This window comes from Nannospalax galili, unplaced genomic scaffold (assembly GCF_000622305.1).
Source record: "Nannospalax galili isolate Female #2095 unplaced genomic scaffold, S.galili_v1.0 scaffold1200, whole genome shotgun sequence".
Classification (NCBI taxonomy): Eukaryota; Metazoa; Chordata; class Mammalia; order Rodentia; family Spalacidae; genus Nannospalax; species Nannospalax galili.
Genome location: NW_008347131.1, coordinates 1,962,295 through 1,986,610, shown reverse-complemented (window position 1 = coordinate 1,986,610; position 24,316 = coordinate 1,962,295). Strand labels below are relative to the sequence as shown.

General features: G+C 39.6%; 2 protein-coding genes across 2 annotated transcripts; one reads left to right on the top strand and one right to left on the bottom strand.

The window, feature by feature from the left end:
- The first annotated feature begins 11,674 nt into the window (after positions 1 to 11,674).
- Positions 11,675 to 17,453, top strand: LOC103742536 (olfactory receptor 140-like). Its single transcript, XM_008843641.1, has 2 exons — positions 11,675 to 12,408; positions 17,279 to 17,453. Exons 1-2 carry the CDS (start codon positions 11,675 to 11,677, stop codon positions 17,451 to 17,453), a joined length of 909 nt encoding a protein of 302 aa, XP_008841863.1.
- A 3,614-nt stretch (positions 17,454 to 21,067) lies between these two features.
- LOC103742535 (olfactory receptor 140) lies at positions 21,068 to 21,979 on the bottom strand. Its single transcript, XM_008843639.2, has one exon. The coding sequence runs from the start codon at positions 21,974 to 21,976 to the stop codon at positions 21,068 to 21,070; it is 909 nt and encodes a 302-aa protein (XP_008841861.1). The 5' UTR covers positions 21,977 to 21,979.
- Between the last annotated feature and the right edge of the window lie 2,337 nt (positions 21,980 to 24,316).

Below are 24,316 nucleotides of genomic sequence, written 5' to 3'. Positions count from 1 at the left end.
CACATCAAAGCCCACCTCCAAGCATGTGAACCTAAATTCCAGCTTCCAATTCTTAAAATCCTACATAAGGCTCAAATGTTTGTTTGTTTTTTTTTTACAGTGAAGCGAAGCACAGAGTTTGCAGTTCCTATCTATTAAAGAAACTTATCTAAGCTGAAAGCTTTGTGTTATTAGTTCTTTTGAACAAGTTGTAAAAGTACAAAGCTATGAATTCTTTCCAGCATCCACTTCCCTTTTATTTACTGAACAACATGCCATTTAAAATCATCTTTCCCATCTGGTGGATTTGAGACTCAGCAAATGATGACGTTCACTTGGTCCAAAGCTGTGTGGGTAATTTGAGGCAGAAGCAAGACTGGATCCTAGGTCCTTCCTCCCTCCAGGCCCTGTCAGTATAACCACCACCTTCCACTGTTTGGTTCCTCTGGCTCTGGCAACTCAAAAAAAGCATTGCTGCTTATGTTCAGGAGGAAAGTCTCACAGAAGGATTAACTGGTTTGTTCACCCTGCTTTCTGCAAAGAATTTTCATCAGCATACTCTCAGAGAGCGTTGTTCCCTTCCTTCCACCAAAAAGGGTTATTTATAATGTGGAAAGATGACACAGGGCTTATTCGCCCTTCATGCTTTGTGCCTCTGAGGGAGATCACTTCTCTCCCCTCTCAGGATCATCTGCTGAAGCAGTATTGAAAGCATCTTCTGTGCACAGGCTGGACCAATGTGGAGGCTATCATGTAATTAATCCCTTTGAATACAGTTTGGTCTCTCAAGGAAGAAACTTCTGCTCTGTCTCTTAAAATACCCAGCATCATTCTAGTGTCTAAAGAGAAAATCCAAATTGCCATGAAGAAAAGAGATTTGGTATACTTCTGGAACTGATATGGAAAGTCAGCATTTTTAGGAATATCACTGACCAAAAAATAATAGTAAAGAAAACTTTTTTTAAAAAACAGTAAAATCAGCGTTATTTGTTGAGCATTCTGGGTTGTGGGGGTTTTGCTTCCTTGCTTGTTTGTTTGTTTTGCTTTTTGCTTTTCTGACACAGGGCCTCGGTATGAGGCCTGTTATGGTCCTGTTATGACACCTAATTCCGTTCTTTTATGTCTGTACAAGTCAGGCTGTTGCTTCCATTCCATGAGCCAGGATCTTGACTCTGAAACCAAAAGACAAGACAGGAACTAATATCCCTCTTAAATACAGATGCAAAGAAACTTCAAAATTATTAACAGGCTGGGCATGAAACACATACCTGTAATCTTAGCACTTAGACAGGAGGATCACAAGTTCCAGGGCAGTCTAGGCTACAGAGTGAGATCCTGCCTCAAAAAAATTAATGTATTTAGTGCATCCGTTTACTTGGAGTGTAGCTTGTGGTGTAGCACACATTTGTTCTATTTGGGGCCCTGGGTTCAATGTCCGGCACACACAAAATCTTTAGCAGATGGAATCAAATAATATGCAAAAATAATTACACAGTATGGCCAACTACTCAAAAATTCAGGATTGATTTTATCAGTGAAAATCAGTTAAAGTCACACATCATTTTTATAGTGAGTACTCCATTTATTTATTAAGCTATATTTTAACTGTATTAATTAAAATACTATAATTATTACCATCTCGCCAATAGAATAGTTTATACTCAATGAATATTCATTAAATACAAATTTGAAATAACACAACTAAAAAAATATCATGCCTAAGGTGAAGGAACATTGCATCTAGATGCTTTAACTCAGCACATTCAGGACACATGGGAGCAAAACTGAAACCATGTTCAACAATATTAAATGTGATTTTCAGTGGCATCTTTTACAAAATGAGACACAGAAAAATGTTCTTGGTGTTCTTGGTGTTACCAGCTGTGTACCCAAAGTTTAATTTGGCGTTAGGCTTTGAAGGTTTTTATTATTAGTATTATTTTTATTTCATTTGTATGAATGTATTGCCTATGTGTCTAAGTGCAACCGGGTCATGCAGTGCCCTCAGAGGTCAGAAGAGGGCATCAGATCTCCTGGAACTGGAGCTATGATGGAGGTTGTTAGCCGCCATGTTTGTGCTGGGAATTGAACTTGGGTCTTCTGCAAGGAGCAGCTGGTGCTCATAACTGCTGAGCCATCTCTCCAGCCCCTTAAGTGGTTTTTTAAATAATAATTTTTTAGTGAATTTTTGTGAATTGCATGCAGTATATTTGGATCATATTTAGACTCCTTTTCCCTATTTAAGCTCCTTTTACCACTCCCCCCACCTTAATATATATTATATAGAGATACTATATACTCATATATTATATATACATATATGTTCATATAATATATATGGCATGCGCCCCAAAGCCCTGCTGTTTGAGCAGTTTCTGATCTAAAGTTTTTCTAATTTGGTTTTCATTTACAAGGGACATCTTTTCCTTTTCTTCTCTTTCAGTCTATATATGTCCTTAACAAAGAAGGGAGTCTCTTGTAGGTAGCAAACAGGTGGGCCTTTAAACATACACACACACACACACACACACACACACACACACACACACACTCAAATATTTAGTGTGCCATTTGACTGTAGAATTTAATATTCAACAGAGTTCCTGGAAAATTCACAAATATGTGGAAATTAAATACACATACTCTGGACAGCCAGTTCTTCAAAGAAGAAATTAAAACTGATAGTTAAACATATCCAAATGGATGAAATAGGAAGTGCAGCATATGAAACTTTATTAGTCTGCTTGTAGGTTTTTTACTTTGGCATGTACTTTCTAGAAACCATACCCCACTTTTTAATTTTGATATGTTTATGGCCTAGTGATGTGTGATTATTAGGCTTTAAAGCTGGGGTTGGATCACTGATTGATGTTCTCCCGTAGGAGCTTGCATAGTGTCCTCTAAATCTATGAGAGCTAGTCTTCAGGGAGGTGACTTCCAGGTCAGTTCCAGCCCCATTGTTCCAAGTCCTGTGTCTGAAGTATGCCCTGTCTTCAGCAATATGGTCTTACCTTCAAGTTCCAGGAGGCAATCAAGGGCTGTGGCAATAGTCTGTCCAAATTTGGAAGTCTCTTGGACTGCCTTGACCAACAACTTGAAGGGAGTGTTTTGCTGTCTGGCACTGTTTCTTGTTATGTAGCCTTCAGCTATACACATGGACTCATGTACAGATATTGTATGTATAATTTTTCAGCAGACTTTTGAACTAGTACAATTCAAACCCAGTTCTTTGAGATTCAGGCAACAAGATAGGGTAAATACTCAAAAAACTTACTGGGGATTTAGTAAGGGAGAATCAGATAAGCCAAAATGAAAGACAGGTCTGACTACTATGAAGGAAAAATGGAGAAAACTAAAGAAAGTTCTAGATATCCGTTTAGTTCTAAGGAAATTTTATCAAGACAGAGAGGGAATGTGAATTAAAGAGGAGTCTCTGCTCTTGGATATTAGACTGGAGGAGGGAATTTTGAGGAAAGTGAGAAGGGTTGTACATGGTCTGAGTAGAGATGGGGATATGTTTTTGTTGCCAGAGTTCTCTCGGGGTCTCTTGCACTATCAGACAAACCAAATAATATATTTTTATGTGAATTTATTATAGTTTATATCTTGGGGAGGGATGGAGGAACTTACAGAGACTAACGCCTGGCACCATCACCCAGCTCTGTGAGGCCACCACTGTTTCAGATCACTTCCCACCCAGGTCACCGTTAACTTTCGCCCACACATCTTGGGCCTGCAGTCTCTTTCCAGGTCAGTAAATGCTCCCTCATGAGATACTGGTGAGGCGCCAGTGCCATCTTTTTCTCTACACCCACTGCCTCACATTCCAGGTATCTAACAGCTTCCGTCCCAGGATGGTTCCCAGAAGCCCCTCCACAATCCATTCCCTGCGCAGGCCCCACACCTTGGAGAAAACAGGTCTCTGGGACACACTCTCCACCCCTTTCTGCCATTCTTACAATCTTTCCGCCCATCTTCTGCTAAGATCCCTGAGCCTTGGAGGGGGCAACAGGTGCAGGATCTGTCTTGTATCATGGCGAGATAGTGACTTCTTGGGCCTCCCCATTATTTGTCTTTAAGCCATGGCCATTGATCTATCTCAGTGGTGTTTCTTCTACTATAAAGACAAATGGAAGGAAGTAGACATGTTTAAACAAGCATGAATGTAAATACAGAAGCCCAGAAGATATCCCAGTAGGTGTACTATATTCATTGAACAGTATACTTGCAATGGCTTGCCCACTAGGGCCTGTAGCCTTTCTCGACACAATGTGTTGTCCTGGTCTACAGCACCAGATGTGTGTTCCACCCCTAGGTGTGGGCCTTATCCAATTAGAAATTTGTCGGTTGTACGTATGTTGGTTGAGCCATTATTGCACTTGCGGGCATTGCTTGGCATGTCCATAGTGTGCAGCACGTGGTGTCCATTGTTGAGTAGAATCATAGACAATCCTTTCTTCCCCAAACATATACATAGAACCTTCTGGCAATATGAATGTCATCCATCCAGTAGCACAGCGTTTTTTGGCTTAGTCTCAGCTCCATCTCTTCTTTTCCCATGCTCACAACATGCAGTGTCTTCAGCAACATGGCCTTACTGACCTTTTTAGTGTACAACCGACATTAATGGCAATAGCCTTAGTGAATTTGAGGACCTCAAGCATCTCTCTGACCAATAGCTCATGGCGGGGGGGGGCAACCCACCCCTGGTACTGTAGATTTTCTTAATAGTTGTATAGTTTGGGAGTCTCTGTCTTCGTCTTACCCAACCATAAAACTCCCAAGAATCTTACAGCTATAGCTGGCCTTTGCTTCTTCAGGTATCTTTCAAATGCGTTTTATATCTGTAAAACACTCAAAGGAAGGTTAACATTGTACACTGAGCAGAGTCTGTTCCCCTTGACTTCAAAGGCCAAGGTGCTTATCAGCTCAGTTCCCTTTTTTCAGGCTTCAAAAGTCCATAGGTCCCTGTTGGGGAGCAGGGGAAGCTGCTGCTCTTTGAAACCCTAATAAGTACCATAGCATGGGTATGAGGCATTAATTTGGTTATCTTTTTACCATTTTTAGTTATCCCTTTGGATTCTTTTATTCTTGATAGACTAACAGGTGTTGGCTCCAGTTGCCTGACCCTGCACTGGGCTAAGGAAGCAGGGGATTTCTCCTGTCCCCGCTGCACTTGTTGGTTCCCTGAGTCAGGCAGGCCCTGGGTCTGACTGTAGCCATATCTGTCATTTCTCCTTTGACCACACCTGGCTGCTGGGGGAGAACTTCATGGGAAAAACTGCTTCCATCCCTAGTATAGCCTTTATCAGAAGAGAATGCATCTGATTTAATCCTTGGGGATTATTAATCACCCCTGGGACAGTTTTTATTCTTTGAATGCCATTTGTAAACTGTTCTTCTGGTTTTAAAGCCTTCCAGAGACTCCTTAATACCTAATTCGGTTTTCTATCAATCTTTTCTCTGGGAATTTGGGCTCTACATAAGTCTTGCCACATTTGTCTTTGAGTAACCCAAATGGGCCATTTCTTCTGTCTGATCTTTTTTATATCTCTTATAGGGTGTTCTGTTATTTTACAGATGCATTTTACATGCTGGTCAGAATCATTTAGATTTGCCAAAGCCTCTCTCACTTTACAAAGATCCTGTCCCATCAAAGGGCTTAGTAAAACCAGTAAAGCCCCATACCATTCTCGAGGTCCCAGTTCACATCTCCGGTGAACACTGTTTTATCTGGCCCAGTGAACTGGACATCATATATTGCTTTTCTCATACCTAGTTCTCTCAGTAATGCCTGCCCCTCCTTTATAGTCCTCCAGCCCCTGCTAATCATGTTAGTTTCCCTTGGTGACAACCATGTATCTTTAATGCCTTCAACCAGCCATCCCATTAAGGACTGCTCCCCCTGCATTGGTCTAGGTTGAACAGCCTATATTTACAAAGATGAATGGGTGGTTATATAACTCAGCTGTGAAGCTCCTGAAGGACTTAGACTGACATCATTTTTTCCCATGTCCCATACTCTCACAAGCCATATGGCTAGGGGCTCTCAGATTGCTTGCTTGTAAGTTTTTCCTAGTTTTAACAGTTCTAGTATGGAATATTTCCTAGCTAAAGCACTGTTAGCTTTTTTTTTTTTTTCCTTTTGTGTCAACAGTTGAATCTGAGGGGCAGCATTAGCTACTTTTATTTTTAGGTCATTTTCCTTTTTATTATTATCTGTCTCCTCCTCTGAGTCCTTGGACCTTACACAAATAAAAGTGTCCCGCTTTTATATTTTTTTTCTGAAGCTCTGCAACTGGATCTGCCAAGACTTCCCTAACCTTTTCAGCTTCCCCTGACTGGGGCACATCTTTTATTATGCAAAGTGGCCATGCCTCCTCTCTGGGCACTCCATTTAGGGGGTAAAAGTTTTTCTAGCCTCTGAATAACCTTTAACAAATCTTCACATACCCACAACATACCCTCACATTTACAACGTAGCTGTGGCCCACACTTCTGTGTGGCTGGCCTCTTTTTTAGTAATCCATTGTAAAAACCACATCAGTGCTGCCATCAGCACTCTAGCTTTTTCCAAACTTCAGCGGTGTGTCATTAACGCCATCCTGTCAGCTGTGTCAATTTTGTCGCCAGAGTTCTCTCGGGGTCTCTTGCACTATCAGACAAACCATATATATTTTTATGTGAGTTTATTATAGTTTATATCTTGGGGGGATGGAGAAACTTATAGAGACTAATGCCAGGCACCAGCACCCAGCTCTGCACCAGTGGGCCACCACCATTCCAGATTGCTTCCCGCTCACAGTCTCCATTAACTTTCACCCACACATCTTGGGCCCACAGTCTCCTTCCAGGTTGGTAAATGCCCCCTCTCAAGATGCAGATAAGACACCTGGGCCATCTTTTTCTCCATACCTTGATGCAGATTCCAGGCAGGTCGAGGCTTCCATCACTAGATGGCTCCCAGAAGCCCCTCTACAGTCCATTTCCCAGCAGCAGGCCCCACCCCTTAGAGGAACCAGGTCTCTGGGACACAGTTTTGATCAGAGAAACTTGGCAGTATTACTGAGAACGTTGCTGGGCATTTTTAAGTAGATGGCATAGATTAATAAGTGACTAAATCTCCCCTATTTTGACACTTCTGGATGGTTTCAGGCACGATGTTTGGAGACTTGGAATAGAATTCATTAGTATCTGGAAATGGCTGGATGCATATGGCAACAGAAGCAAGAGGGCTGGAAGTATAATTGGTCACAAACTTCACGAAGAAAAGTTTGCCGCACATATCAGCGAATGTTAAACATGCGTATCCCTCTGGCTCAGCAATTCCAACACATACTCATGGAGTTCTACCACTTCTGTACTGATTCCTAAATAAGGGTTTATAGGCTTAGGTGGGACCATGAACTGAGGTAGCTCTTTGGAGATAAACTTGTCAACAATTATCAGCATTAAATGTATCTAAAATTAACTCAGAAGCCCTTATATTTGATTGTATAATTATTCCACTGGCTTTTTCCATGCTTTGTTCTAGGGTTGCATACCTATGGATATTGTTCTTTTTGTATCACAGTTTATGCTGCTAGGAAACATGGTTTTCTCATTCACCAAGACATACCTGAAGTTTAGCAAAGCACTATCTTGTTGTTAGGTGAGGCCTGAGTACATGCTTAATGAATGATGGAAGTAGTAGAGGTGTGATTCCAATTCAAGTTGTCCTGGCTTTGCCTCCCTTGATCTTTTAGCACAGCATACAGTAAAGATGTGGATAAGGGAGAGTGATTCTTCTCTTCCAGCTGGCCTAGTCTCTGTGCCTAAAACAGAATGCTTGGGCATAATGTGGTGACACAAATTTAATCTCAGCACTTGGGAAGCAGACAGGTGGATGGATATCTATGAGTTCAAGGCAGCCTGGTCTACATAGCAAGCTCCAGGTCAGCAAGGGCTGCATACTGAGACCCTGAGTCAAAAAAGCAAACTCAAAACAAACAGAACCCCCCACAACACAGAATGTTCAACCAATAATGCTAATTTTGCTGTTTTTTATTTTTCTTTATTTTTTTGGTCAATGATTTTCATAAAAATGCTAACTATCCAATATCAGTTGCAAAAATATACCACCTCTCCTTCCTGCCAATTTGTGGACTTTCTCTGTAGACACTGGGTATTTTAAGAGGCAGAGCAGAAGTTTCTTCCTTGAGAGACCAAACTGTATTCAAAGGGATTAATTACATGATAGCCTCCACATTGGTCCAGCCTGTGCACAGAAGATGCTTTCAATACTGCTTTAGCAGATGATCCTGAGAGGGGAGAGAAGTGATCTCCCACAGAGGCAGAGAGCATGAAGGCCAAATAAGCCCTGTGTCATCTTTCCACATTATAAATAATCCTTTTTGGTGGAAGGAAGGGAACAACGTTCTCTGAGAGTATGCTGATGAAAATTCTTTGCAGAAAGCAGGGTGAACAAACCAGTTAATCCTTCTGTGAGACTTTCCTCCTGAACATAAGCAGCAATGCTTTTTTTGAATTGCCAAAGCCAGAGGAACAAAACAGTGGAAGGTGGTGGTTATACTGACAGGGCCTGGAGAGAGGAAGGACCTAGGATCCAGTCTTGCTTCTGCCTCAAATTACCCACACAGCTTTGGACCAAGTGAACGTCATCATTTGCTGAGTCTCAAATCCACCAGATGGGAAAGATGATTTTAAATGGCATGTTGTTCAGTAAATAAAAGGGAAGTATGCTGGAAAGAATTCATAGCTTTGTACTTTTACAACTTGTTCAAAAGAACTAATAACACAAAGCTTTCAGCTTAGATAAGTTTCTTTAATAGATAGGAACTGCAAACTCTGTGCTTCGCTTCACTGTAAAAAAAAAACAAACAAACATTTGAGCCTTATGTAGGATTTTAAGAATTGGAAGCTGGAATTTAGGTTCACATGCTTGGAGGTGGGCTTTGATGTTAAAAAAAAATTTGAGCCTTATGTAGGATTTTAAGAATTGGAAACTGGAATTTAGGTTCACATGCTTGGAGGTGGGCTTTGAGGTCCCTTTGAAAACTTTTCTGGGTTTATCATTCTGTGATGTTGGACTGTAAGAAAATTGTGGGCATCCTGTGGTGTCCTCAGATCCAATCAATGTAAGTTTTCTATAATCTAATTTTATTTTATTTTTTGGTTTTGAGATAAAGTCTAGTTTTATTTTATTTTTTGGTCTTGAGATGTAGCCCTAGCTGCCCTGATTCTATATAGTCCAGGCTGACCTTGTACTAATGGCAATCCTCCTAACTCATTTTCTTGAGTGCTGAGATCATAGGCATGTCCTGACTCTATTGAAAAGTTTGTCCTGAAAACTCTATTTTTAAAATAATTTTAAAAAGCCATATATAAAAATACATTGGGATAATTTTAGCAGAAATTTCATTATGTTATATAGCATAATTGTTCCTTATGGATACCCAAACAGGAGACTTTGTTTCTTTGTTTTTAACAGATAGTTTTTTTCTATGGCCACCAATTTGAATCACAAAGACAAATTGGCTTATAATTTTTTCTTTTAGGATATACGAATTCAGTTTGGCTATATGTTATATTGCTCATGTTGATTATATTTTTCCTTTAGTTTTTCCTGTCTGTTTGAGACTAAGTATTAGAAATTTTTCATGTTTATAATGAAGTTATATCCATATCAATAGCTGCTTAATCCTGATTACATATACTTAATGACCTGGTTCCTTAAGCCACATGAATAATTATCCTTGCAGCTGATGATAGAGATGATCAGAGATACTATTTATTGCATATTTATTACATCCAGATTATTACAAATACTTGCCATGCACTATAGTCATGCCCTTTCTGCATTACTTGTAGAAGAACTCGTTCTTTCTTGTTTTTTAGAGGGTCTCACTATGTAGCCTTGACTGGATTGGCGCTCACTATGTAGACCAGGCTGGCCTGCAACTCAAAGATCTATCTTCCTTTGCCTCCTGAGTGCTGGGATTAAAGGTATGCACCACCACACGTGACCAAACTCTTTCATTTTTTAATTTTAGCACAGTTTAAAAAATCGACAGGTAATAAGTACCATTACTTTCATTTTTATGAAAAAGAATGTTGAGGCTTTGCAAAATTATCTATGGTTATATTACCAATGAGTATCAATGGAAAAGTCCAAGCCCAGAAATGCTTAACTGATAATATCATATAGCTCAGCCCACAGACTCTGTGGTAAGACTGCTCAAGACCCAGCTCTGCTACTAATTTGCTCATTGTGAGAAGATGCAGTACAATGAAAATACTTGAGACCCCCATTCAAAGTTGTTAGATACAGTCTCTCTTTCTGCATAAAATAAGAACTTACCCCATGGGGTTGATGTGGGGATTGCATGTGCTGATACATCTCAACAGAAAAGAGAGAGGAGAGCAGCTTCCTGATCAGCACAGGATCTTCTCTGCGGTATTGCAAAGATCTGGGTGCATTTTTCTTCTTCTAAAACTCAATAGTTTTCCTTGAATTATTATACTAAAGATTTTATGTCTTTAGAAAGTGGGAAGATTTAACTACTGAAAATGACTTTACTTCTAGAAAAAAAGATAGCTGTGAAGGACTACTGATATATAAATTTTTTAAAACCAAAGCTGAGATAGACACAAGCTTTCTCCTAATATCACTGGGAAAGTAAAGAGTATGTAGGCATATTCTTCCAGGGAATTTTATAATTTATAAGCTGGCTCAGATAGCATCTGAGCTGGGCACGGTGCTGCATGTCTGTATTCACATCTCCAGGAAGACTCAGGTAGGAGAACTGTAAGCAGCCTATGCTGTACAGTAAGAGGCAAGCAAAGAAAAAGAGCAACTATTTTTCTTTCTGTGCTAACAATTTCCCTCCTGTAGAAAATAAACAGATAATTATATAAAAATGATCCCCGATTAATTTACTTCTATTCTTTTATATCGAGTCCTCCTTGAAGGCTCTAGAGAGAGCAGAAGCCTTTAGTGAGATGGATTTTCTTAAGGCAAAGGCAAGCATAACCCAGAAGCAGGAGGAAAGCAGGTCAGTTGCTTCCTAGACAGGATGCTGAGCACATCCTGGGCTGGAGCAGGTGGACATGAACAAGGAGAGGAGGAGAACAGTTGTACAAGTATCCAACAGCAACCACATCAGTCTCCCAACCCTGTTTCAGTTTTGTTTTTTTAATTTACCACTAGTTTGTGTTACCATCAGCTAAACTGACTTTGGAGAGCAACTATCTTTGAAAAGTGTAAGTAGAAATATTTTATTCAAAAGGTGTGCAACAGATAGGCAGAGATTTTAGATGTTTTCTCAAATTCCATCATATTTAGTCTGACAATGATCAGAGATGCATTCCAGTTTGAATTAGAAAATCACAGTATTCCAGAGGTTCAATATGTATGTGTCTGTAATACCAACTCTAGGAAGACTCAGCTGTAACCAAAAAAGTTGAGATGATGAATTTATTGTTTTAAGCTAATGGCTTCAATATTTAGAGTCCAGTGAAACAAAAGGCATATGTTCACATTTTATGGATGACAATAAACTGACCTAAGATTCTAGGAGATAAGAGTGTTAAGAGGGGCAGAGTTTTCAAAGGAAACATGGAATTCATTCTCTTGCTTGTGCTCTTTCAAGTTAAAGGCAACACTGTTCCTGCAATCTCAGTACCCTCGGAGTCTATGGAAAAACTACACAATGTTACAGAATTTGTTATGCTGGGACTCTCCCAGAAGCCAGAGGTGCAGAGGCTTCTCTTTGTGGTCTTCTTGGTAATCTACGTGGTCACAGTTTCTGGAAACATCCTCATTGTGCTCACCATCACCATCAGCTCTACCCTGGCTTCCCCAATGCATTTTTTCCTTTCCAATCTATCCTTTATTGACACCTGCTATTCTTCTTCCTTGGCCCCTAAACTCATTGCAGACTCCTTGTATGAAAGGACAACTATCTCTTATGAAGACTGCATGTCCCAGCTGTTTGGGGCCCATTTCCTGGGAGGTGTGGAAATTATTCTGCTCACAGTGATGGCCTATGACCGCTATGTGGCCATCTGCAAGCCCCTGCACTACACCACCATCATGACCAGACACCTCTGTGCCGTGCTCGTGGCTGTGGCTTGGCTGGGGGGTTTCCTGCATTCATCCATTCAGCTCCTTCTGATCTTTCAGTTGCCCTTCTGTGGGCCCAATGTGATCAATCACTTTGTGTGTGACTTGTACCCTTTGCTGGAGCTGGCCTGCACCAACACGTATGTCATTGGCCTGCTGGTGGTGGCTAACAGTGGTGTGATCTGCCTGTTGAACTTCCTCATGCTAGCTGCCTCGTACATTGTCATCCTGCGCTCACTGAGGTCCCACAGTGCAGAGGGGAGACGCAAAGCCCTGTCCACCTGTGGTGCCCACTTCACTGCAGTCACCTTATTCTTTGTACCTTGCATATTTAGTTACATGCGTCCAACAACTACTTTATCAATAGATAAAAGCATGGCAGTATTTTATGGTATTCTGACACCTGTGTTGAATCCACTCATTTATACTCTGAGAAATGAAGAGGTAAAAAATGCCACGAGAAAACTTTTTGTATGATAGGAAATTGCAAGTACCTGAATCTCAGTGGTAGAGAAGCACATGTAGTCAGTCCATTTCTGTAAATGCAACAATCAAAGCTCACATTTTTTTAAACCATGTATCATTTTATTCCATTTATCCATTGTTTCATCTTTATAGGCTTTTGTGGTTGAATTACATGTTCTAATTGTACAATATCTGTACAATATAAACTACTTAAATTATTATTTCTATTTTAGAAGTAGAGAACAACTTTTTAAATTTTTTATTTTTTTTCAGATGCAAAATGTTTTTTTATTTTTATTTTTTAGGATTGCATTGTCTTTTTTTCTTTTTTAAAAAATTTTACAAATCTTTATTGAGAATTTCATACATGCATATAAGGTGTTTTGATCAAATCCATGCCCACTCCCTCCCCTCCAACATTCCCCCCTCTGAAGAGAGAACCCTAAAATCTTTTAAGGATTAGATACAAGCTCCCAGATACTTTTGACACTTTTGGCCTTGGAACACAGTACGTTGCTAACAGGCCCACGGACATTTTGACTTATAGCCAAGAAACTGGCTACATTTCCTGGGGGTCTTTTTACCCTAACTGCCTAGCCAATTCCTACCTCCTAGTCTTATCACACCATCCTCTGAAGGGGTTACCCAAATTGCAAATAGGGAATAGAGACGCTGACCACTCTAGCTTCTTCCATGCTGAACAGAGACTCAGGGTGAGGCAATTGGAGTGCCCCTTCAGTGGGTCTATCTAAAAGACTCCCAAATTGCATAACTTTTGTCTCCAAGGGGAAAAGAAAGTCCTTGACTCTCAAATAGGAGATGTGAAGGAGAAGTAAAGGCAAGAGTAATTAGCATTACAAGTCCTAGACAGGGAACTAGAAAAATGTCAGAACAGGGCAATTTTCAAATGTTCATATGAGAGTCCATTGGAATTTGTTGACAAGGGCTTCCAAAAGCATCCCTCCATTGGGTTCCTCCTCATTTTTCTTTTGTCTTCAAAGGCTGTACTAGTTGGCTGGGAAGAGAGTAAGTTTTGCCTGTATGTATATAAATGTACTCTGGCCCATAGAGGCCAGAAAATGGCACTATGTCCGCTAGAACTGGAGTCTCACACAGGCATTAGCCATGATATGGGTGCTGAGAACTGAACCCAGGTCCTCTGCAAGAGCAACCACTGTTCTTAACTGCTGAGCCATCTCTCCAGCCCTGGAAACAAAGTTGCTTGATGTGGTTAAAAACTCAAACTCAGTTTTTTTACCCATTTTATTATCTTTAAATTATAATCTATGATGTGTGCTTGTGTGATAATTAATGGAGCTATAGAAAAATGAGGTGAAACACAACCAAAAACCTTCACGCCTAGCCATGTATCCTCAGTCTTGTTTACATCCAAGTTTGTGTGAATCTCATCTTCCTTTGTAACATCTGCTGTGTGGCTTCTATATTACAGAATCAGGGTAGGATCCAGGCTGGAGACAAATCACAGTCTTGGTCTCATTTCCTATCCTTACTAGCTGCATGACTTTATGACCTTTAATAAGTGACAACAAAATGTACAAAGCCTTGATGCCTGTCTTTAAAGTAAAGGTATTTCAGATTTTTTTATGTAAGTGAATTCATCTCATTTATCTAGATGTGTCTAACTCATTTCACTTCACATTATCTCCTCTAAGTCCACCTGTGCTGTGGTGAATAACAGGACTTTCCATTTTTAAAAGGTTTAAATGTGTATCTCAATAAATTTGGGGGAAGCTATAAGACAATTTGTGTTTAAAATGTTATTTTGAGGCTTAACTGGGATAATCTAGATAAAGCTTTTAATGCAGTTTCCCCCACACCGGAAACTCCTAGCATATTACTGTCAAAGTGTTACTTTGGGAATTAAACTAGATAATCTAAATAATGTTTTAAACAGTTTCGCATACATGGGAAACTCCTGAAATATTTGATACTATTGTTTCTACCTCAGTCCTTTCCTTCCACAAAGAGATTACTGTTTTTCCTCTCCTAGGTGTGAAATATATCCTGCCTCTAGTGTAGAATAACTTTTTCTTTGGTAAGTAATAGAAAGTGGCATTTCCTTCTATTTTCCATTTTTATTAATTTAGTTTGTTGACAATCCCATACCTGTGTACACTGCATTCTGAATATTCTCACCCTGCCGTCTCCCATCTCCCTCCTATCCCTGTCATGCTCCCCACCAGTTCTTTTCCCACACTCATGACTTTTGGTGCTGTTCTGTCACACTACTGACTATTTATTGCATGCCCCATGGGACTATTATGTTCTGGAGTTTTAAAGACATGCCTGTGGTTATTCCATTTTTTTCCTGATTTTACAAACTTTGGGCATGTAGTTTCTAACTTTTTACCCTTTAAGATTGCAAGCTTCATACTTTATAATAAATTTACCCTTTGTTTGACAAATAAGTTGTACTTTAGCATACATTTTTTTTATGCTGGGCCTGTATATGATAGGTAAGCATTCTACTATTGAACTACATCCTCAGCCCAGTATCTCCTTTTATATTAAGAAGAAAATAACTTAGAAATTAATAATAAATTTCTCCATTATCAGAAAAAAAATCTTAAAATTTTGACTCCTAGAGTCAGTAAACATAGAAGGTTATCAAGAAATAGTTATTGCCTTATCCTCAAACTTGTATATCTAATAAAATCACACTTGAATAATTTTAAGTCAAAATAAATATCACTTTTCACATTTTGATATTACTTATATGATATTATGTATACTATATAATGATATGAAACAGTGATACATTTATTATATATGATATCCTGATTAAATCATTATTATATAATGATTATATATAGTTAATCATATGATATGAATTAATATGGTATAAGTGGAACTTTGAATTCTATGCAAGCTCATATAAGATTGTGCAGCAATAGGAATTTCCGTTCAACTCTGTGAGTATGTGGAGACACTTGGGGAGGTTAAAAATAAAACTAGCTTCTTGTTTCATATAGTTGTAAAGATAAATTGCAGCTTGAAAAATACATTTGGGAATTCCTGTTGCAAAATTATCAGAAGATGTTTGTTGAGAATACATTCATGACCTAGGCTAGAGAAAACTTTCTGAAATGAGGTAAAATGGATTCATAAATGCAGCTATTTAACACACAAGCTATTTCTGAATAAGAAGGCACATATGTAGGTCATATGACCAGCCACTGCCTGGGAGAATATTTTGGAATCTCTACTGCAGCCAAAAATGTGGAGTACAAAGAATGTGCCTGAAAATACAAAAAATATTAGACAATAGATGAACAGGCTAATGCACGAAGACAAATGTACAGTTTATATACACGTCAAAGATGTTCAGCAGTGAGTGTCACTGGTGCTGAAGGTGAGAACTGGCAAGCTGCCTCACACATTGCTTGTGGCATAGTCACCATGGAAGGCCATTTGATGGTGGCTATTTAAAAATAAAATGCTGTTTGATTCACTTACACGTAGTTTTCTAAAGAAAATCTCCCCACAAATGTGCCCACAGAAATTGATACAATTGTATTCACCACATAGTTTTCTTGTATTAAAACAAATGTTTTGTAATACAATAGAGAAACAGACAAGGCAAGGCTTCAATAATAAATGACAGATATGATGAATTATTTTACAGCAGTTAAAAGAAAATCAAATCAGGTCTATATATCTACCAGTAGATATTTGTCGCAAGAACTGGACATAAAGTGAAAAAGTGGGCTGATGAGTGACATACCACTGGTTGTGGTGACACATAACTGTCATCCCAGCACACGGGAGTGGAAACAGAATTTTAATAATGGACTACTTATCCAGACTCTGATCAAAACACAAACACAAACAAAAACAGAAACAAAAGAAGCAAACAAATTAACAAGGAAACAGGAAAACCCAAAGAATTATATATACTATAATATTAAAGGAAAAAGTATTAAACACTAATATAATTTTCTGAATGTGTATATATGAAAGCAGGTACTATGTTTTACAAAAAGATTGGAAGAATACTATTAAATTCACAAATGTACCTTTTAGTCAAGAGACACAGAAAAGCAGAAGAAGCTTACTTTTTGTATCCTTATTAAAAATAGAAAACGTAGACATGTGTGATTATTAAAAATGGAAAAATAAGATTAATCAGACATGGTACTCATAAAAATGGTCCTTATCGGTGGTAGAAAATGGTGATTGCTTTCTTTTTTATAAAAATGGTCCTTATCGGTGGTAGAAAATGGTGATTGCTTTCTTTTTTTAACACAAAATATTCCATTGCTGGCCTGCCCTTGGCCACATGGGCTCCCAGTCTCTACACATTAACCACCACCTACACTCGCTGTGGCTTATCTTATCTGAGGTATCTTTCCACTGATCTTCTCAAGACATCACCTCTATGACCTCTGTGTTTATTCAAGTGATTGCACCTTTGTTGAAAGATCAACTTCATCCATAAATGTGGTTAAGCCTCTGCTTTCTGGATAGCTGGAAACTATGTTTTGTTGCTAAATTATTTCATCGCTCAGTTTATAAGGCATCCTAGGCTTATAAACTCCCCTGATACCCATTTCCCTTATTCAAAAATGAGCATTTCATTCCTTGAGCTTTGCCCAGTGAAAGAGAGTGTATGTGGCAGCTGATGGCAGTCGGAGCCTGGCACATCACAGACAAGGGAAAGACAAAGGAAAGAATAAGGATTAGAAATAATGCCCTATTCTTCATCCCTTGTATATTTATTTACATGGCGCCATCATCTACTCTGTCCATAGACAAAATAATGATCGTGTTTTATTGCATTTTGACACCCATGTTCAAGCCCCTGATTTATACTCTAAGAAAAGCAGAGGTGAAAAATGTTATGAAGAATCACTGGAGAAAATGAGGAACTGTGGCATTGTGGAGAGAGTATGCAAGCTACAGTAGGGAAACAATATTAAATGATTCTTGGTAAGAATTCATATTTCATATGGGACCTGAGTGACTGTCAAAAATTTCAGTCTGCTCAAAAACTCAGCATAGAACTGGGGAAATGGACAGCATAGCCCAAACTTAGATAAAGAAATATTGGTACCTGATTACTGCTGGGTGAGGAAGAGCTGATCTTCCTAAAGCAAGGGACTCCAGATAGGCTGACTAGATCTCAGTAGATGAACTTGCACTGAGGAATGTCTGGGAACACTAACTTGACACAATAGGCCTTAACACAAATGACAAAATATATGAATTCCAGTGGGGGGTGCTATGGAAGTGAGCTAGTGGGGAAGGGGGTATAAAGATCATTAAGATCGATCGAATCTTAATGAAATACACAAAAATTCAATAAAAATTTTAAAAATGTATCAGCTATATGTGTTTGTATTTATGCATACATCAACACATGATCATTTAGATGACAAATGATTATATAATGCTTCAGTTTCTTTTTACCAGTTTTCCCTGAACTGAAGTGTATGGAGGAATAACCTCCTTCTTCATCTGTGTTTAAGACGAACCTTCCTGAACCTTGGATATTGAGTTTCTGTGATGACCAGAATCTTTACTTGAATTGGAAGAACCAGATGGCTCTAGCCCAGCTACTGAGGAGCTCCCACAGAGGCCCAACTCAGGTGCCAATCAGATAGTCTCAGGCTTCCTCTGAAGGTCTGGGGCCATCTAGCCAGCAGGCACAGCACAATTTGGGAAGCTTGCTAAGAAGAGATGCAGACAATCTCAGGTACTCTATAAAGGTCTGGGCCCCTACCAAAGGGCAGGGAAGCCTAGCCCTTCAGCAGTGGGAGGGGCTGTAGGTGGTCCCAATGTAGGGAAATGAACATAGTGCAATTTGGAAAGCTCACCACTATCCAGAGGCTGTAGGTTCAGGCACTTTCAGGCAGTCTGGAAACATCTGGGATCCTACTAAAAGGCAGAGTAGCCTAGCCTTGCAGCAGTGGGGTGGGGAAGAACTGCAGATGGTCCCAACACGCAAGCTCATCACCACATGGAGCTAAGCGGGTAGTCCAGAGATCTGGGGTGCTAAGAGCAAAAGTAGGCCTGTGTCCAAGGCTAGAAGGAGAACAGGATGTGGGGTAGGGGAGATTGGAGTTGCTCAGGTTGTTTTTTTAAAAAGACTATCATATCACTTCCTTATGAGAACCACATATGATCCATTTATAAAATGGTTACAGCAATGTTCAACAGTGAATCAATGTCCAAATATGTGTGGTGAGGTTTCATCTATATGCTATTTAGAAATATACCTCATATTTTCATATAATTTATTATATATAATCATGTCCATGTTAATTTATTACAGACTGTCTTTATATACTTCCATGATTTGGTTTATGATTGCCAATATTATTTGCTGCATTATCAAGATCACAAGCTATAGCTTCTTTTGATATTGCTTTACATAGAAAGCAGATTTAGGATAAACTATCAGTGACTAATGTGAGCCATAGTCTAGTATCCAATGTGAAGGATCAGCTGGTTCATAAACGGATCACACATGGTTCTCATAAGAAAGTGATATGATATTCTTTTCTTTTGAAAAGCAAAGAAACACCTGTGAATAGAAGCTGAGTTATTTAACCAAGAATTGAGGTAGAATAAATGCAAGATCTTTCTTATTTTCAAGTATGATTTGTCAAAATATATTATTATGCCAGGCATGGTGGTGCACACCTTTAATCCCAGCACTCAGGAGGCAGAAGCAGGTGGACCTCTGTGAGTTCAAGGCCAGCCTGGTCGGATACACACTGTTGATATCACAGTGGGGTATCACAAATGATATTGACTCAGCTAGGGCTAAGTGGAGCTTCTGACCCAGGAGCACATCTCTAAAGTTAGAGATTGTCTTGTCTTAAACTTTCATGTGTTTATTTTCTTCATGTTCTCTCCTTTTGAGTATATTTTTATGAATCCTTTAAGAATCTTATACAATGTATTTTGATCATATTTACCCCTACCACTCTTCCCATATCCTCTTCCAAGATCTACTTCCTACCTTCCCACCCCCTCCAAACTTTGAGCCCTCTTTTTTAAAAAAGAACCTACTGAGTTCAGCTTGTGCTAACCATATAGTCATTAGCATGAGGCCATCCATTGGAGCAAGTTGGACCAACCAGGGATCACACCCTTAAAGAAAACTGACTCTCCCTCCCCCAGAAGCTATCAGTTGTCAATAGCTCTACAGTTAAGGGTGGGGGCATGTGAACTCCACCCCCGCATGCTAGAATACTGACTTACTTGATCTTATGAAGACCTAGCTGTCAGCTCATGAGGGCAGTGGTCCGGTTATGTGCAGAAGACATTATTTTGCTCTAGTCTCCCTTAACCTCTGGCTTTTTCCATATCCTGTGACCAAAGTATGTGGTATATTCGGTAACAGAGTCTTACCATTAGATTCTGGTGGTCAACCAAGAGAAGTGGCACTGGCCTGTATTGTTTCCAGGGTCCCCAGGACACCCATGTCCAACAATTCAGGGGGAGGGAGGCATTCCATGCCTGGAACTGGGCTTTTCATTTGGCAGTCTATGGTTTCTGAGAGGAAGAAGCCTGCGCACACTAGTGTAGGGTAACTCCAATTAAACTCCTTTATATGAAAATAATATGTATTTAGGATGCTTATAAAATAGTAGGTTTCTGACAAATGGGACCTCTTTGGACGTAAAAGCTTCTGTGCAGCAAAAGAAACAATCAGTCAAGTGAAGAGGAAGCCCACAGAGTGGGAGAGAATCTTTCCTAGCTATACACCTGATAGAAGATTAATTTCCAGAGCATACAAAAACTCAGAAAACAAAGAATCAAGAAAACATATGACCTAAGCATGAATGCTTATATTTACACACAAGCATACCTCTCACCACTCATCAAAGAAATAGATGGAGACTATTGTAGAGTTCCACAACTGGTCAAACACAGAGAATAAGTGTCTGTGAGATGTTCAGCCCTAAGTGACACATCTATAATGCAAGCTCTACATCTAAGGCTCGGGGAACATAGTGGAACAGGGGACAAAAAGATTATATATTTTTAGTGTATATTTTTATTGAATTTTTGTGCATTTTATATAATAGATCTTAATCAAATTTAGACCCCTCTCCTCCATTCACCCCCCCATAGCCTCCCCACCATATTTCATGCATTCTATCATATATGTTAAGGCCTATCCAGTCAAGCATTTGAACCCAGATATCCCTCGGTGCAAGTTCATCCACTGGAGTCTAGTCAGCCTGTCTAGAGTCACTCCCTTAAAGAAGATTTACTCTCCTTCACCCAGCAGTAATCAGTTGTCAAGAGTTCCTCAGGTAGGGTTGGGTCCTGCTACCTATTTCCCTCATTCTACGCTGTGTTTTCATCTGATTGAGTTTGCATGGGTCTTGTGCGTGCTGTCATCATTGTTGCATGTTCATATAAGTTGCAAGTCACTCAGGTCCCATGTAAAATATGAATTCTTACTAAGAGTCACTTAATATTATTTCCTTACTGTAACTTGTATACTCCATCCACAATTCCTCATTTTCTCCAGAGATTCTTCATAGCATTTTTCACCTCTGCATTTCTCAGAGTATAAATCAGGGGGTTGAACATGGGTGTCAAAATACAATAAAACACGGCCACTATTTTGTCTATGGACAGAATAGATGATGGCCTCATGTAAATAAATATACAAGGCACAAAGAACAGGGCAACAACAGTGAAGTGGGCACCACAGGTGGACAGGGCTTTGCGTCTCCCCTCTGCACTGTGGGACCTCAGTGAGCGCAGGATGACAATGTACGAGGCAGCTAGCATGAGGAAGTTCAACAGGCAGATCACACCACTGTTAGCCACCACCAGCAGGCCAATGACATACGTGTTGGTGCAGGCCAGCTCCAGCAAAGGGTACAAGTCACACACAAAGTGATTGATCACATTGGGCCCACAGAAGGGCAACTGAAGGACCAGGAGGAGCTGAATGGATGAATGCAGGAAACCCCCCAGCCAAGCCACGGCCACCAGCATGGCACAGAGGTGCCTGGTCATGATGGTGGTGTAGTGCAGGGGCTTGCAGATGGCCACATAGCGGTCATAGGCCATCACCGTGAGCAGAATGATCTCAGTTCCTCCCAATAAATGAGCAACAAAGAACTGGGCCAAACAGCCCTCAAAAGAAATGGTTGTCCCCTCATGCAGGGAGTCAGCAATGAGTTTGGGAGTCATACAAGAAGAATAACAAGTATCAATAAAAGACAAACATGAGAGGAAAAAATACATAGGGGAGCCCAAGGTGGGGCTGGATGTAATAGTGATCATGATAAGTAAGTTGCCCGCAACAGAGACCAGGTATACAAACAGAAAAAGCACGAACAAAACCCTCTGCATCTGAAGATTTTGTGAGAGTCCCAGCATGAAAAATTCTGTGATGTTTCGTGAACTATCCATGAATTCCGAGCTGCATCAAGAGATTTACCCAAAGTTTTGTTGCTATCTCCTTGACATTTAAAGAAACTGGGAGTGGGGAAAGTCAGTTTTTTAGTATAATTAATCTAAATTTGAATCCCAAAACAAAGACCTGTTGTTGGTAATGTAAATCATGCTATTCATTTGTAATTCATTATTTCAATGGAGCATTAAGTAACAGATAAAATGAATACCCCTCAAAATATGTACTTTTTTTGGCATGTAAGAATCAATTCTCTTTTGTTCCCATGTATATGTATATGTTATGGGCATGCATGCATGTATGTATATATGTATGTATGTTTGCATGCCTGTGCAGACCATAGGTTGACATCAGGTGTGTTTTTCCATCATGTCCCATGTTATATATTGAGCAGGGTCTCTCCCTTAGACCCAAAGCATGCAGATTCAGGTAGTCCAGTTGGCGAGCTTGCCTTGGGGATCGAGTCTCTGCCCCCTGTGTGCTGGGATCACAGGCCACCTCGGGGACCCACCCAGCTTTTATGTGGGTGCTGCGGACCTGAATTCTGGTCCTCATACTTACATGGCAAACACTTTTCCTGCTGAGCTGTCTCCCCAGCCCTCAATTCTTTTTTTAACCAGTAAGAATTGATTCTTCTTTTCAGATTAAGAGCATCTTCATGGAGTTTTTGTAATGGCGTCCTGCAGTGCAATGTTGTGACTATATTTCATGATAGTCCATTAGCTATTTTATGATGATCGAGCGGAGTTCCAAACATAAAGAAATGGTAAGAAGAGGAAAACAGTAATTACCTTGATATAGTGCATGTTGTGTGACTGTTGAAATATCACATTACATCATGCTAACATGTACAGTCATTACATGCTAATCAAGAGTTGGAAATGGCGGATCACATATACAATAAACATGCATTAAACAACACACTATACACAATAATATACATTGTCAGTTTAAAATAAGTTCACTTGAGCTATACTGTGTCATTAAAAATAGTTGTAGGTAATTTCTCTAAATATTTTCTGTATGTGCTTTTGTAGAGTGATATTTCTAGCTTCCAACTTTTTTCATAGTGTTCAAATGGACAGTTTCTGAAAACTGAACTCATCTAATCCTATTTCAATGTATTCCTGTCTCTGTGTTTCATCTGCCAAAAGCATAAAAGTCATCCTTACTTGTTTCATATTTCCAACGTTTGTCCCCAACACTGGAAAGCAGAGGCAAGAGGATTTCTGGAGCTTGTTGGCTGCCAGCCTAACTCTAGGTTCAGTGAGAGACCCTGTCTCAAGGAAATAAAGAGGAGCATGGCAGGGCAAGACACCTGGCGTCCTCCTCTGACCTCTGCATACCTACATATGCACATGTGCATATACCACAATCACACATGCATATACACACAAGGAATTCATCCATCATTAGTTCTTTTATTTATTCTAAAACACTTCCCAAACCTTTTCTGAACACTAACTGTGCTCAGCACTAGATTTAGGTCAATTCCCCAAATAAGCCAATGCTCCAGTAACATGGCAGCTAGTCTCTTCTACCTTACATCTCTCCCAAATACTGTCTCAGTCATGCATATGGTAGTCATAGTGACATGAGTAAATAATCCAGTCATGTCATTACTCATTTTAAAATTGCCTAAAGGCTCTCTTTACTTGCAGAATAAAATCTAAGCATTCTAGTCTCGTTACAAGGATGTTGCTCGTGCGTCCACATTGTTTTTCCTATCCTTGTCCACTGCCTGCATCCCTGATTAAGTCATACCAAGTCAAAAACCATAATTTTCTGAAGACAATGTGAGGGAAATGTCACTGGTGTTATACAGTCTTTCCATTTTGTGGCATCCTCCAAAGTTAAATGCCAACACCATTCATCTCTGTAAGAATGTAATCTTTTCTCCTACCCCAGGCTATATTAGAAAGTCTTCCACTGTGTTCCCTTAGTACCCAGATTGACTCTTGACTCTAGCTCTTTATTCACTCTGTTATTTGGTCTGTCTCTACCTTACATCTGCATAATCTTGAAAGCAATAATTCTGTGCATTTAATACCTGTGTTGTCAAAACTTCAGTGGTTCCTAATGAAGTGAACAATGAATGAATGAAAACTAAAACCAAAAAATCTAGGGAACTTAAAAAATTCAAACTAGCTAGGTGGATTACCTTACCAGATAACATCACAAACTATACTTCTGAGTTATAGTCATAAAAACAGCATGGTACTGGCACAAAAGCAGACACATAGAACAATGGAACATTATTGAAAACCTAATCATGAGTACATGCAATTTCAGCTACCTGATATTTAACAAAGGTACCAAAAACAAACATTGGAGGAAAG

Coding starts and splice junctions, on each gene's coding strand:
- LOC103742536 (XM_008843641.1), top strand. CDS start 11,675: ATGGAAAAACTACACAATGTTACAGAATTTGTTATGCTGGGACTCTCC. Junction 12,409..17,278: donor GGTGCCCACTTCACTGCAGT/CACCTTATTCTT, acceptor GATTAGAAATAA/TGCCCTATTCTTCATCCCTT.
- LOC103742535 (XM_008843639.2), bottom strand. CDS start 21,976: ATGGATAGTTCACGAAACATCACAGAATTTTTCATGCTGGGACTCTCA.